Below are 13,498 nucleotides of genomic sequence, written 5' to 3'. Positions count from 1 at the left end.
ATATGCAAGTATATACAAAATGTAAGCAGGTTTTTAAAAAAAAGTTGTGGTCATCATGATGAAGGTTTGTGTTTTATAACATTTAGCATTTAATATATTCGAACCATCTTTAATTAAATAACAACTCATTTTATACCCGATCTTCGGTTATGACCTAACACACTGGATCTTACATCATTTTAAGTTCTTAATAAAGGGTCATTTTAATCACTTAAAATAATGCTGTCCCATATTCTTATCCATTGTATGTCACATGTAATTACAGATGTCCTTTGTAATATACAGTACCAGAGAAGTTAATATCTCATCAGCCTCCCATGAGGCACCTGTGGGCTAAGGGTGCCTCCCTTGACCTGGGTCTAGTAGCATAGGCTTAAATACACCTCCGACACCATACGTTTCCATCTAATAAAATTTCATATAGAAATGAAATATTAAGGTTTAAGATGATAAGAGTACAGAAATGATGCAGATAAAAGAAATTAGAGGCAGTTCTGGTCTAACTATGCACACTGGAAATAGCCTGCCACCATTCTGTCAATGCTTGAAACATGTAGATTTCACATTAAATGTTGGAATACCATGAGGCTGAACGTACATTTGGAAGCTTACTACACATTGCCATTTCAAAAGAATCAATATACTTAATTTACACATAGGTGGACCTAAATGTTTGCTCTCCAAGAGGCACTTGCTATAATATTCGATGTTAAGAGTTAGGAAATACAAAAAGTTGTAGAATGAATGGATACGGTCCATGACCTGTGAGATCCCTAAAGCTTGCATAATATTAAACCTTTTTTGTATGTTGGCCCATTTTCTATGTTGGTCTCCCCTAAATGTGCTGTTTCTTCTTGAGTTCACATGGCAGTAAAATGAATAAGGGAATTGTATCCAATCTCCATGTCATATTTTAATATTTTTACTTTTACATTTTTACTTTCTGCCCCCCCCCTTAAAAGTTAACACCTATTTGGAATTTGGTGAAATGTTGTATTTTAGAAATAATAACTTATGTGCAGGAAAAATACAATATAATCAATCCAAAATACTGGGTAGAAGGTTACAAAAAATTGTTACTATGAGGTTAACGAGGCTTACGAATATATCAGGTGCACACACCCTAAAATCTAGATCAACTGAAAATGCACACAAAAGCCACAGTGCCATATTGGGAGAGTGGGGAGTGTGTTTGATAAAGCCTTTCTATGTGAAAGCCTTTGTTGACTTGCTGATGTTCAACGATAAGGACAACGACTGAGTGGAAGTCAGTAAAGACTAAAGCTAAACCGAGAAAGCACCTGAGTCTTTTCCTCTCTGGATCTCTTAACAACATGTTGGAGTCGATTGTGAAGGTTTTAATCCTTACATGGAGCCTGACGGGTAAGGCATATGGAAACCCACCAGCCATTTATTCATGGCTCTAAAATATAATAATGCATAAGATATGATTTAGAGGCCTGTCGTTCGAACATACATTCTACTTTTCGGTTAACTCTGATGCCATGAAACAGGTGGGAGCTGCCTAATGATTGTTTGTAAAGGGATCTGAAGGTCCTTAAAGTTAAAAACACCATTAGGGTCCAACATCAGACTGGAAACATTGAATTTAAAGTATTTATGAAAATAAAGAATATTTTTAATAGCCAGGTCTAGTTTTGCATGTAAGCAAATTCTTTACGTAGAATATGCATTATTTTTTAGACACACAAAATCTTTAAATGTGACCTAACAGGGTCCATTGTGAAATTATAGAGACTGTCACCTGCAATTCACTTAAATGTTTTTACAACAATTTCTATGTCATTGGAAGAAGAAAAAAAAGATAAATCTCACACACTGTTTGTATGTTTTTAGGTTTTGTCTGTTCTGTGCAGGTGACAATGCAAAACCCTGCAGTCAATGTGACAGCAGGACAGAATGTTACTCTGTACTGTACGTACAGCCCTCCTGGGACAAGCACCAATGGGGTCTTCATACAATGGACAACACTGCAGGCTCATACACAGACAACAAATTCTGTGAGTATACTCATGGTACTTATAACCATTTACGGTACGTGATCAATTAGTACGCATCCCAAGCATGTGATAAACCGTAATTTGTGCATGTCGTTTATTTCTTTTCTGCTCTCAGTGGCTCTGCTGCAATGTTCATCGTCTCTGGTTGTGGTTTACTTTACCTTAAAACCTGTTTTTTCTGAGTGTGTTGTCTACTAACATCTTTCATGCTGACATACCAATCCCATATGGCGATCCTATAATTTAGGGTAATTTGGCAAGATCTTTATACTTCTGTAAACACACATGATTGGGAGGTAAAATAGAAAGCAACATTTACTTTTCATGTTTTGTTGAGGAACATGTCTTCTTCGGAACATGGAAGTGAGAATAAAGGGAAGGTGCGTCTTTAGTGCCACATGTGAGGTTACCTGGACTTCTTTAGTTTAATGTATGGAGCCCTGTCTATATTTTAAAAGGAAGGGTGTTGATGGTTTCTGAGACTTTTGTGAACAAAAATGTATTTTGTCAGCTAGTTTTGGTGTTGATCCTTTTTTTTAAACAAAATTTGCTTTTTGGTGGACACAATTTGTCTACATATTGGAATTGTACAATGTTACATATAGTTAAGGTTTCATGGGCCTGGTTTATAAATAGCTGTTTTGGGAAAAATGATTTATCTTTTAGAGCTGGGTCTTAAGATTTATTACACATTATCCAATATGAGAAATAATGCGCCATGTCCGCAGGTGGAGACTAACTGCCCAAAATCCTACTCACTCGAAAAAGTTACTCTCCATTGGCCATAGCTCTGTGTTAATGATTTTATCCAGATGCTTTGCACGCAGGAATATTTGCAGATTCAGGTATTATTGCATTTTTATAAATAGAAACCTTTTCTGTATTTTTTTTCTCTGTAAGATTGAGTAATTTAGAATACTTTACTAACATCAAATCAGAGTCTAAGGAATCTTTGAAAACAATACTTTTTAGTTTTAGCTATTTTGTTTTGTTTCTCCACCTGTGGGGGGAAAAAAAGCAGATGATGATTTTGTAAAAAATAAGGGCAAAAAGACAAAGGGAGCTCATAAGTTGAAAGGTAGCTATACAGACAGTAATAATTTAATAAAAGCTCTCGTGGCCTAAAAAAAACTAAACGCAGCATGTGTAAGGTTTTGGTAAAAAAAATTGGGTCTGAAAACAAAAGCCTAACAAGACCCACACATTATGAATTTTTTTTTTAATTATTTAGTTATATATTTATATAATATATATATGTACTGCCTAGAAACGAAAGATCACACAAAGGACCTGTCAGTGGTAAAAATATATCTTAAGGTCCCAATACTACAGATATCCAAGCCACACACTTTTGAATGTTAAGTGATGCTAGCCTTTTTTTGTGATTTATTTATTATTAGAAAAAATAAATGTTTTAATTGTCCTCCTTTTCTATAATAATACTCTTTGTAATACTGTTCATAAGAGCAACATCCTTCTCTCATAAGGGATAGTATAAAAAAAATCGAAATTGGTGGCATGTATTAGTATTCATGTTATATTTCTATGCAGAAATATGGTTGTGACATAACTGACTGTTGTATCAAGGAAACATAACGTTTAGTAAAAAAGCTTCATTGCATCTACTACACCGCCCTACTACGTGGGGCTATCCTATCTAAAGCAGAGTGTTCAAGATTTATGGTAACCCTGGAACATTTTGCATTTAAGTTTCCGTATCTTCACTTAAAGTGGCTTCGTCACTTGTGAGATCATAAAATTGCCATCAAATGTACATTCAGAATCTTCAAAGACCTTTTCTGTTTTCATTTTTTAATCAGTTTTGGAGATATTAGAGATATATAAGGGACTATTTTAGCTTTGCACAAATATGAGTTTGTTGGGCTTTTGGTGGCCACACTCTGAGGTAAAAAAAATAAGGACAGAATGTGGTTAACCTAAAACTTGGCCTCGTGTCTAAGCGGGTTTGAAACCTCAGCTACCTCACATTTTTGTGTGTAGCAGGATGGAGCAAACAGATATTTTTCTCCTATAGTAAAGGGTCTATTTGGTGAATAAGATAAGAAGTCCTCAACAGAGCCGTAGCTACCTCCTTTTGGCGCCTGAGGCAAGAATGGAAAATTGTGCCCCCCAGCTATTTTTTTTACAGAGGTTATTTCGTTTACACTGCCCTTACACACCTGCCTTTCCTACACATACACTGCCTTTACACACACATTTACACATTCACACTGCCTTAACACACACCTGCCCATTAACACACATATACACATACACTGCCCTTACACAACGCTGCCTTCACACACATATATACACACACACCAGCTTAGAAACATACAAATACCTATAACGCTCGCCTCACTCGCCTTACCCTTGCTTTGGCCCTGGCCCTCAATAGTTATTAATCATCGCAAGTCCAGGTTACATGTTCACACACCCTTCCTAAAATGATTCATTCTTCTGGGTTTGACAGACCCACTTTAAGTGTGGTTATCAGTAACACAGAGATCCAGTCCAATAGGATGCTGAGAGACTAAGGGTTAAATACATAATTGTAGGCAAAGTTAATTTCTAAATTTACTCATTGATTTTAAAGATAAAATCCCATTAAAGCCTGAAAACGGCTCATCAAAACTGCATTGTAGGTATTTTTTCAATAGATTTGTTTTAAAATAGAGGCTATATTATGGCTTCCAAATCTGAATCTCTTTTTAGAGAAGTCGATTAAGAGACGTCATGCTGTACCTGTGTACATAATATTGGTGTTTTGAAAACAGGTGTAGCACAATAGACTTTGCACTCCTGCTAGAAAGATTGAATGGCTCCTTAAACATTTCCAAGTGTGTTCCCAGATTTGGGTGCCACATAGCTGGCATTCTATTGGTAGAGAAAAATAGCTTATAGCCAGTGAGGCCCTGAAGCAATATGGCCACAGCATATCTCGGCAAAGAAATTATCCACCCCTGTAGTCATAATGTAGAGAGCTTAGATTTTTGTCCAGATTTCAAGTTGCTCTTTTATGTGCCTGCACCCCTGATTGTGTCACACCATGACATCATACTTCCACTGTCAAGTGGGATAACAGAGAATGGGAGGCAAAATGTAAATGTCCGTATGGGCTGCACCTTGCAAGCCATCTGCCTTCACAATTAGTGCTTCCGACATCTTATGGACAAAAATAATCCTATGGAAGGAATAATCACCATACCTGGGAACTCTCCGGGTTTCACCTGGAGACTCCTGGAGAAATAAAAAATATGAAAACATCCCTTCTCATATGTGTTACAATTCCAAACTTAATTCACAATAACAGGTAATGGCTTCACCCAGGACAATTCATTAATCTGCATGCCTGGCCTTTCGGTTTCTGTTTGAGACAAACATTGCTTTTTGCTTTAAGCTCTTAGCTGCTTTCTGCTCCAAAACAGCAATCTTCTTGCTTCAGCTTGGAGGGAAGTTCTGTGAAACAGTGTCAAAACAAGACGGTGTTTGGCAGAGATGCCCGGGGAAGGTGTAGCTGGAAACACCAGGTAAGAAACATGTCTACAGCTATGGGTGCACGGGTTCTGGTGTGGTGGCCTCTATTGCAAGATCTCTCATTGAATGAAAATCGCTAGATGTCATCAATTTTATTGTGATGTTTGAAAAGTGCTACTTTTAACCTACTGTTGTTACTTTTGTGAAGGACCGTAACTAGGACCACATAGGTGAAGCCCTACGTGGAATCACATAGTGTATAACTTTGTATTAATATTTCCTACTATTGCATAAAGATTAATTAAATCTCACATTAATGACAGGGTCTGATGGTACACCTGGCAGAGCCATCTTAAGTGGTATCCACCCAGAATTTTCTACAATTTACAATTGAATTATGTGCTTTAATTACATCTACATTTTTTTTTATCTCCAGTCAACATAACTTGACTCATTAGTTACTATTTTATTACTTTTTATTGTAAAGCGCTACATAAATTATTTGATTTAAAAAAAAAAAATTATACCGTAATAATAATAATAGATGCAGTCAGAGGTTGAATGGCAAGTAAATATATTTGATTTCACATAAGTTCCTCAAGGTTGTGCGTTACTTGCAGTTTCTTATTTGACCATCTGAGGGTATATAGAATGTGAAGGAGTCCACATCAGGTCTTTATGAAACTTCACAAATGACTTAATCAGCAATACGCTGTCATTGATAACATCGTTGCTTACACCATAATTAATCCTATATATAATGTTTTTTTAAAAACTTTAAGGCACTATTGTGCTGTCCATAATATGTATGGGCATCCCTACTGTTTTACGGTATTTAAAATGCCCTTAACATCAGATATTTTAATGAAAAGTGGTAATATATTAAAGGGTTTTCATAGAAAAACAAACGTTTTTGCTTTCTCATGAATATTTATAATATATGTTCTGGGTTCTATCAACGTTGGCACAGACAGGAACTTAATAAATACCACATCAGAAAGCTACACAAAAACAATGTCACCTGGCACAGTACAGATATCACATCAGATAACGGGTGAGATTCTATCATCTGTAAGCTTCTGCCTAGAAAATAATAGACAAAGAAATAATAGAAAGTACTTTAGTATCTGTGTCGTATCCAAGCATTGAGACGAAATATTTTATTGAATATTAAATTAGTCCCTGTACAGTATGTTTTCAAATTATATACAATTCCTTTCATTCTAGTCATACTATGACGATACCATGAAAAGTTGGAAATGTTGTTCTTGGAGCCTTAATCTCAATCTGATGCTGAGGTTACATTCTGGTTTTCACTTAACAACTTTGACTTCATTAAATGTACCACCAGCTCCGTTTTGCACACAATGAAAGAAATATTTTTCCCTTCCTATCAAAAAGCAGAATTATTTTAAATGGTTCGCACAATTACGGTTTTTAGAACTGTGTTTCAGATCAATTGAAATGCTGTGTAAATAAAATAGTAATATATCTCATAAATAACCTGAAATCTAAACCTTTCTCTGCACATGACCTTGGCACTCAGCAGACGGTTTCCATGTAGGATTGTGTTTGAAGATTAAATAGCTTTACAGGTTAGCAATCCATACATTTAAATGTAACTATAAAACGTCAAGTTTATTTTTTGTTTTGCTTTGTTCCAGGTGTACTACTTCAATAACGGACAGTCCTCTTCCAGTGGGAACTATAAGAACAGAGTCACTGCATACATTAGTCCAGGAAATGCTACAATTACCATTTCCAACACGCAGCCACAAGATACTGGGATGTATTACTGTGAAGTCATAGTTGAAGGGCAAAATGTTGTTCAGGGAAGCATGCAGCTGACTGTCTTGGGTACTTCCATTATTATCATTTTTATAGAGTACTTTCTGCAATGGTGTCTCATGTAGTCATTCTGTTTGGAGTATTCCTAATTGAACAGAGATGTAATAACAAATGCTACAACAAATACAGTAAAACAGGTAGTAGGGGCAGGGGAGGGCTAGTGTCATTCTGCCCCAGGGACACATTTGGATGATGAAACCCAGTGTGGCCATCTGGCACAACAGTTATATGCTGTTGGAGATTTTAGTTATATCAAACAGTTCTTATATAGCCATATTTACTCACTGAGGCACATTTTCAAGAAGGTGGAGTTTGTAAATAGGCGCCATTTCAGCCATTATCACCGAAGCATGGTGTTAACCCGAACAGGAAGGTTGTTTGCAGTGTCCGGTATCATTCATCCAAGAAAGCTCTCTGTTTAACATGGCATCCTGCCTTCCACTATCTTATTATAATAATGGAAGTGATTGCCTGGTACTACCATGTGATATGTTTGCTCTTCTAGAAAGAGACAAATCAAATTAAATAAATACAAACCCATTTTTCCAAGGCAATTAAAAATGGTCTTCAGTCCTGGGAGGTTTTTTTTTTTTACAAACCTAAGAATGTTCTGATGTAGAGACTAAATTTCACCTGTTGCAAACTCCATGCTAGTGAGCTCTTTACTACTTCTAGTGGACCCAATATGCATCTATAATTATATTAAACAAAAAGGGGATGGAAACTGCATGTCCATTAATAACATGTAATTTATTTTCCTATCCTGGATTTGACCTCATTTAATCAGTATACCACTATTCCACATATTCTTTCAGCTACATAAAGTCTCCATAATGACTTATTCTTGACTTTCTTTCATAGTTGCCCCTTCTACTCCACATTGCTCTATGCGAGGGGCAGTGGAGACTGGACACTACCTCTCACTGTTTTGTTTTTCTGAGGAGGGGATGCCTCGGCCAACCTACACTTGGAACCTAGTGGACAATGGGGTACTGAAGCCGGTGCCTACAAATACAAGTAAGTTCAGCTAAACGGGCAGTAATATTTAAGAGTGAAGGGGAAAAACCATGCAAAATAACTCATCAACTGAAGGCCGGGTTTACACCAGAGGCTCAATAACTGATCATTTAAAGCGAAACACAAAGAGACAAGAAGGGATTGGATTTATTCTCACAAAGCGAAAGAAGGGATTGGATTTATTAAAAAGCAAACATTAGGTCAATTAGAGTGAGGCCAAAAATGTGATCTCAATGAATTAGGTAAACCTAGCCCTTTTACATACATGAAAAAATTGAAGAACAAGTTAAACTGGAGAGCGTCGGGGAGAGGATGTCACTACCAGTAGTTTCATTTTGCCACAAATTCAAGTGACGGCAAAAAAACGGCTCTTGCAGTGACATCCTCTCCCTCTATTGGAGAGAATATAAAAGATAGAAGATGAAAAAGAATATGACGCAGAAGTGGTCAGCAGAGAAGGTGGGGAAACATTTTTAAGAGCGAGAATGAGTGTGAGTGAATGTGGGAACTGGGCAATAAATTTTGTTCCCGGATAAAAAATGCCCCTGAATTTATGGCTGAACTGAATGGGTGGGGAACTCAATTTGTTGCCCGAAAACAAATGAGCCAAAAGCAAAAAAAAAAATTGCCAAACCAAAGTTAGTTTTTGATCCATTTGCAGGTTTAGTATAAATGCTGATTGTTTTCTTCATACATATACATCTAATTTTAGGCATTGCACCAATCACGCACTTACTATAGCTTTACAAATAATTACCATTGAATTTCCTTTTACCTGGTTTTGTTGTCCACAGATCAGCAGAAAGGGATGCTCATCGTAGGCAATATGTCCAATTTTGATGATGGATATTACAGATGCACAGCCAGCAACAGTTTAGGAAATACATCATGTGAACTAGATCTACATACTGGTGGTACAGTAATTATTTACTCCGAAATTCAACGTCTTGAGTATCTGCCACTGGGGATTAAAATCTGCAATTTAAACCTGACACTAAAAGGCTGTTTGTCAATTAATTACGCGGTTGCCTGCCGGATACACAAGGCACTACCCTAGGCTCCTGCACGTTTGCAGCATATGGCCCATGTATCAAGCTAGTGGCCACAGAGTAAAGGTCCTATGAATGACAACAAAAATGGGTGGGAGGCATCATGGCCTAGACTCAGTCCTTCTTTACAGTACTTGTAGACAACTTCATAAAATGACAAGTTATATCGGGAATGCCACAGCGCCCAAACATTTGTAATGTCGGTTCTGGACACTAGAGAATTTCTAGAATGCTAGTTTTGTTTGAGGTTTGCACTATACAGTGCTATTAAGCATGTGAAAGCCCACATCATTAGAATGAATTCGGAAATGCAGCTCTTTGATGGTCTTGTATCCTACTCTGTGTGACTAAACCTTCTCCATTTCAGGTGAAGCTGGAATCATTTTAGCTGGGGTCATTGGAGCAGTTGTGGTTGCATCTATCATCGCTGCGGTTATCTGGTTTGTAATTGCAAAGAACAAGGACAAAAAGCAGAAACAAGCAACCAGTGAGATGAAGTAAGATGTGGTATAGTTATCGACACATCCTTGTATACAGCATATTGTTTAAGCAGTGGGTAAAATTCTAGCATGCCATTCACTTTTTGTACTAATAATTATTGCACGCATATACACATATTTACATGTTCAGTAGATCTAAGAGTCTCATTTTAAACAAAAAGTATAATTGATGCAGGGGTAAAAAATAGACTTTTGGGAGGTTTGGGTTGTGATGTCAGAATCCAAGATGGATCATGGTTCTAATGATGTAAATCTTCAAAGAGGTGGTAGAGTTCATAATATTAGAACACATCCTGGATTTTAGGCCAGCAGTGTGATTAATGCCTCAGTCAAAAAAAATATCTATACAAATTAGGTGGGAATATATGACACTAATTGTTAAACTGTATCACAAAGTGTTTGAGAGTGTGGATACCATAAACTCGATTTAGTTGAGAAAATATATTAATAAGGCAGATTTCGGAATACTAAATATATTAATACATTTGCAGGTTTCCTCCTTGAAGGTCAGAAAAAACATTAAGGAGAATTGTCAGGAGAAAATGATTGAATTCATTATTAAAATATTTTTTGCTGACAAATGCTCTATAATACTAGCAGAAAAAAACTAAACTTTGTGTGGGTGACATTTATTCTATTTTTATTTTCCACAGTGGGTGCAGTAGATACAAAGGGATTGTTTTAGAATGGACAGTAGACCGGGATGGAAGATAATGATGATAATAAAGGTTGTAGAGGGTGCGTTGGGTATGATGGACAATACAGAGGCATACACATGTCAAAATGAGAGCACAGTGTCAATTGTGCAGACCCAAGAAAAATGCAACCATGACATCAATAAAAATAATGAAATAATATTGAAAGGCCATGCTGGAACCTAATCTTCTCCATCAAAAATAATTATATGTTGCCATTATTAAAGGTGCAGTTTGATAATAAGGTACTGCCAGATAAGGAAAGTGGTTGCGGCCGTATTTGCCCTAAGAGAAGATGAAGTATTTTGTTGAACTTAATACACAAAGTACAAGCGTTTATTTCAGAGGAGGAGAAATGTTTGAACAAGAGGTCATAACCTAAAACTAGGGGCTTAGATGTGACATGAGGAAGTTTGTCTAGAGTGTCTGAATTGCTTTTATCATAAGGTTTCTACACATTTTATTGGGTCAACGATAGGTCTCTGGGGCCTCAGAGGTGTCTCTGGGGTTTGGAAATCTTAGATCTTGTTTGTACATTGCCCTGATTTAAGGTATCAACCTCAACCAATGACTCCATCTTGACATTTTGGGGCATTTTACAGAAAAATCATTATCCCAAATAATTTCCCAACAGGACAATGCCTCCTTCAGGAGCTAACACGTATGCTGCTGTATCAGACGAAGTCCATGAGCCTGCCAGAGAAAACCTTGTAGCCTCAGAGCCTACTGAGACCGTTGAATTCCATGACCAGCCTGAAAATGCAGCTTCTGCCAATGGAGAAATGGAAAATCCAGCAGTGTAAAGTACTCAAGCTCACGTAAAGAGATGGCACATATTCCCTAAGGATCCAGAACCATCTCTAAAGTATAAAGGACTGGATACACAGGGGTTTATGCAACATTAATAGGTTTAGCATGCAAGAAAATACATTTTTATACTTTTTTTAAACTTGTGTTTGGATTATTTTTAAGTCTAGTCTATATCAGTGGTGTTACTTCAGAAGCTTTAACATATACTTAAACATTAGGTTCTTTACATCATAGCCAGAAGTGTGTCATCTTTACTGCCATTTTTTGTCTAATATCTCTATAGTTTATTAAAGTCCAGAGTTTTTTTTATCCCTCTCTCTAGAAACTCACTGTTACCACTGACTGTCCTCTTACAATAACCTTAATTATTCTGTATGTGTTTAACACATTTACACACATATACATTTGCCCAGAAGTTATTGTATAGGTTTGACTGCTGTATTTAAAAATCACATTGTTCATGAAATATTTGATTCTTTTGCTTTCCTGTATGCGGGATTCATATAGATCAGTTGGATGTGTCTCTAAATGCCTAGTTGGTCTTTTGTGCATGGAAGATGGCAGTGAAGGGCAGTAAGCTATAATATATTGTTTTGTGTCTACATGGCGTTAGGTTATTTTAATTTAATGTAAAAAAAAATAAAGTCCCCCTGCCTCCATCAAGTCTAAACCTGTACCAATTAGCTTGAACCTTGCTGCATGGGTTTAGGGCATCATGTTTTCAATGGTACGCTGGGTGGCAATAGGGGCATTGTGGCTTTCTTAATTTTATGTAATGCTTATGTCCTTCCTACAAAGCAATTTTAGGCTTGGCTCCTATGGGCTCTAAGAACATAAGCCCTGACAGCGTGCGCACATGCAATGATGCCTGGAAGTGCAGACGTTATGAACCAGCAAAGTTTCTAAGTGAAACGCTGCTTGGTTTGTTAAAATTTTGGTTCACCTTAACGGGATGTTTCTTAAGCAGATTGTATTTCTGGGACTCCAGGGCATCTTGTCAATGGGACTTTAGTGGAGGCTCTACTTGCAACTTTAGTAGCACAATTTAAATATACCGCCTGCTTTGGCATAGACAGAGGAGGAAAAAATAAGTGTCCGATTTCAGTGTGCATTTTAGATAACGGAGCCTGAACTGAACCAATAACTTAATATTAAATAGGCCCAAATGTTTCTTTTGTTTATTACGGATACTTTTGGTTTATTTTATCATATACAATTCATTTACTACAAATGCTTATGGTCGACAGTTTTCTTTCAACATGAACTGAACTTGATTTATGAAATGATATAGTAATAGACACTGCTGCCTCTTCAACTGAGAAGAGGAAAAAAAACAAAAAACATTTTGACGCTTCATGTGCTTTGAAGATCTTTGCAGCCTATCGCAAGAATTTCACGCAAGTTCCAAGCCATTCACACAGGATGAACCACATCAGGGTTCTATTGATAATGGATTTCTGCGTAATCTTTAAACTTTCCTCTATAAACCATAATTTTACCTGGTACAGTGTGGAATGTTAAAATATATATTCCTTTTATGTACACAGTATTTGTGTAACGAGAAAATGTACTCTGATTTGATTGCTACAATGATTCCAATTTTATTTCAGCTAATCCTTTAGTTTGGTAATGTGTCTGTATTGAAAACTGAAGAGACATATGAATTTTAATAAAGACTTAATTAAAAGTTGTCTAATCTGATCATTTTACTGGGGTACATATTGACAGCCCTTTATATATATATATATACATATATATATATCTTTTTTTGTGGGATGGCCAGCTGGAGATTTATGGTCGTAAAACAATCTCCTTATCCACATGCCTACAAAAACACATCAGGACAGCGGTAAAAGGTTTGATTGTTTCCACGACTGTTTATTTAAAACTCATCGTATGGGCAAAATCAACTATTATACAAGATTTTGAAATTCAAGAGTGTTTGGAAACCTAACTAAAACACAGTTTTCCCAATACCAAAATGTTTTATTGGAGGTTCTTGAGCTAACAGGAAGAAAATAAAAAGACTAAAATATTTAATTTTATTTGCACGTTCTTTCCTCATTTAGAATCCAGTGTAT

The 13,498-nt window shown here is 36.5% G+C and overlaps 1 protein-coding gene across 2 annotated transcripts; it reads left to right on the top strand.

Annotated features, from left to right (window-relative positions):
• Positions 1-1,251: 1,251 nt before the first annotated feature.
• Positions 1,252-12,733, top strand: VSIG1 (V-set and immunoglobulin domain containing 1). Of its 2 annotated transcripts, XM_053473803.1 has the most exons (8): positions 1,252-1,383; positions 1,858-2,021; positions 5,450-5,551; positions 7,163-7,355; positions 8,208-8,363; positions 9,158-9,277; positions 9,780-9,909; positions 11,242-12,733. In XM_053473803.1, exons 1-8 carry the CDS (start codon positions 1,335-1,337, stop codon positions 11,408-11,410), a joined length of 1,083 nt encoding a protein of 360 aa, XP_053329778.1. In that variant the 5' UTR covers positions 1,252-1,334; the 3' UTR covers positions 11,411-12,733. The 2 variants fall into 2 exon arrangements, with proteins under 2 accessions (XP_053329778.1, XP_053329779.1); XM_053473804.1 differs by lacking the exon at positions 5,450-5,551.
• The last annotated feature ends 765 nt before the right edge of the window (positions 12,734-13,498 follow it).

The sequence above is a fragment of the Spea bombifrons genome, chromosome 8, assembly GCF_027358695.1.
Source record: "Spea bombifrons isolate aSpeBom1 chromosome 8, aSpeBom1.2.pri, whole genome shotgun sequence".
Classification (NCBI taxonomy): domain Eukaryota; kingdom Metazoa; phylum Chordata; class Amphibia; order Anura; family Pelobatidae; genus Spea; species Spea bombifrons.
This window is presented reverse-complemented; position numbering and strand designations above follow the sequence as displayed.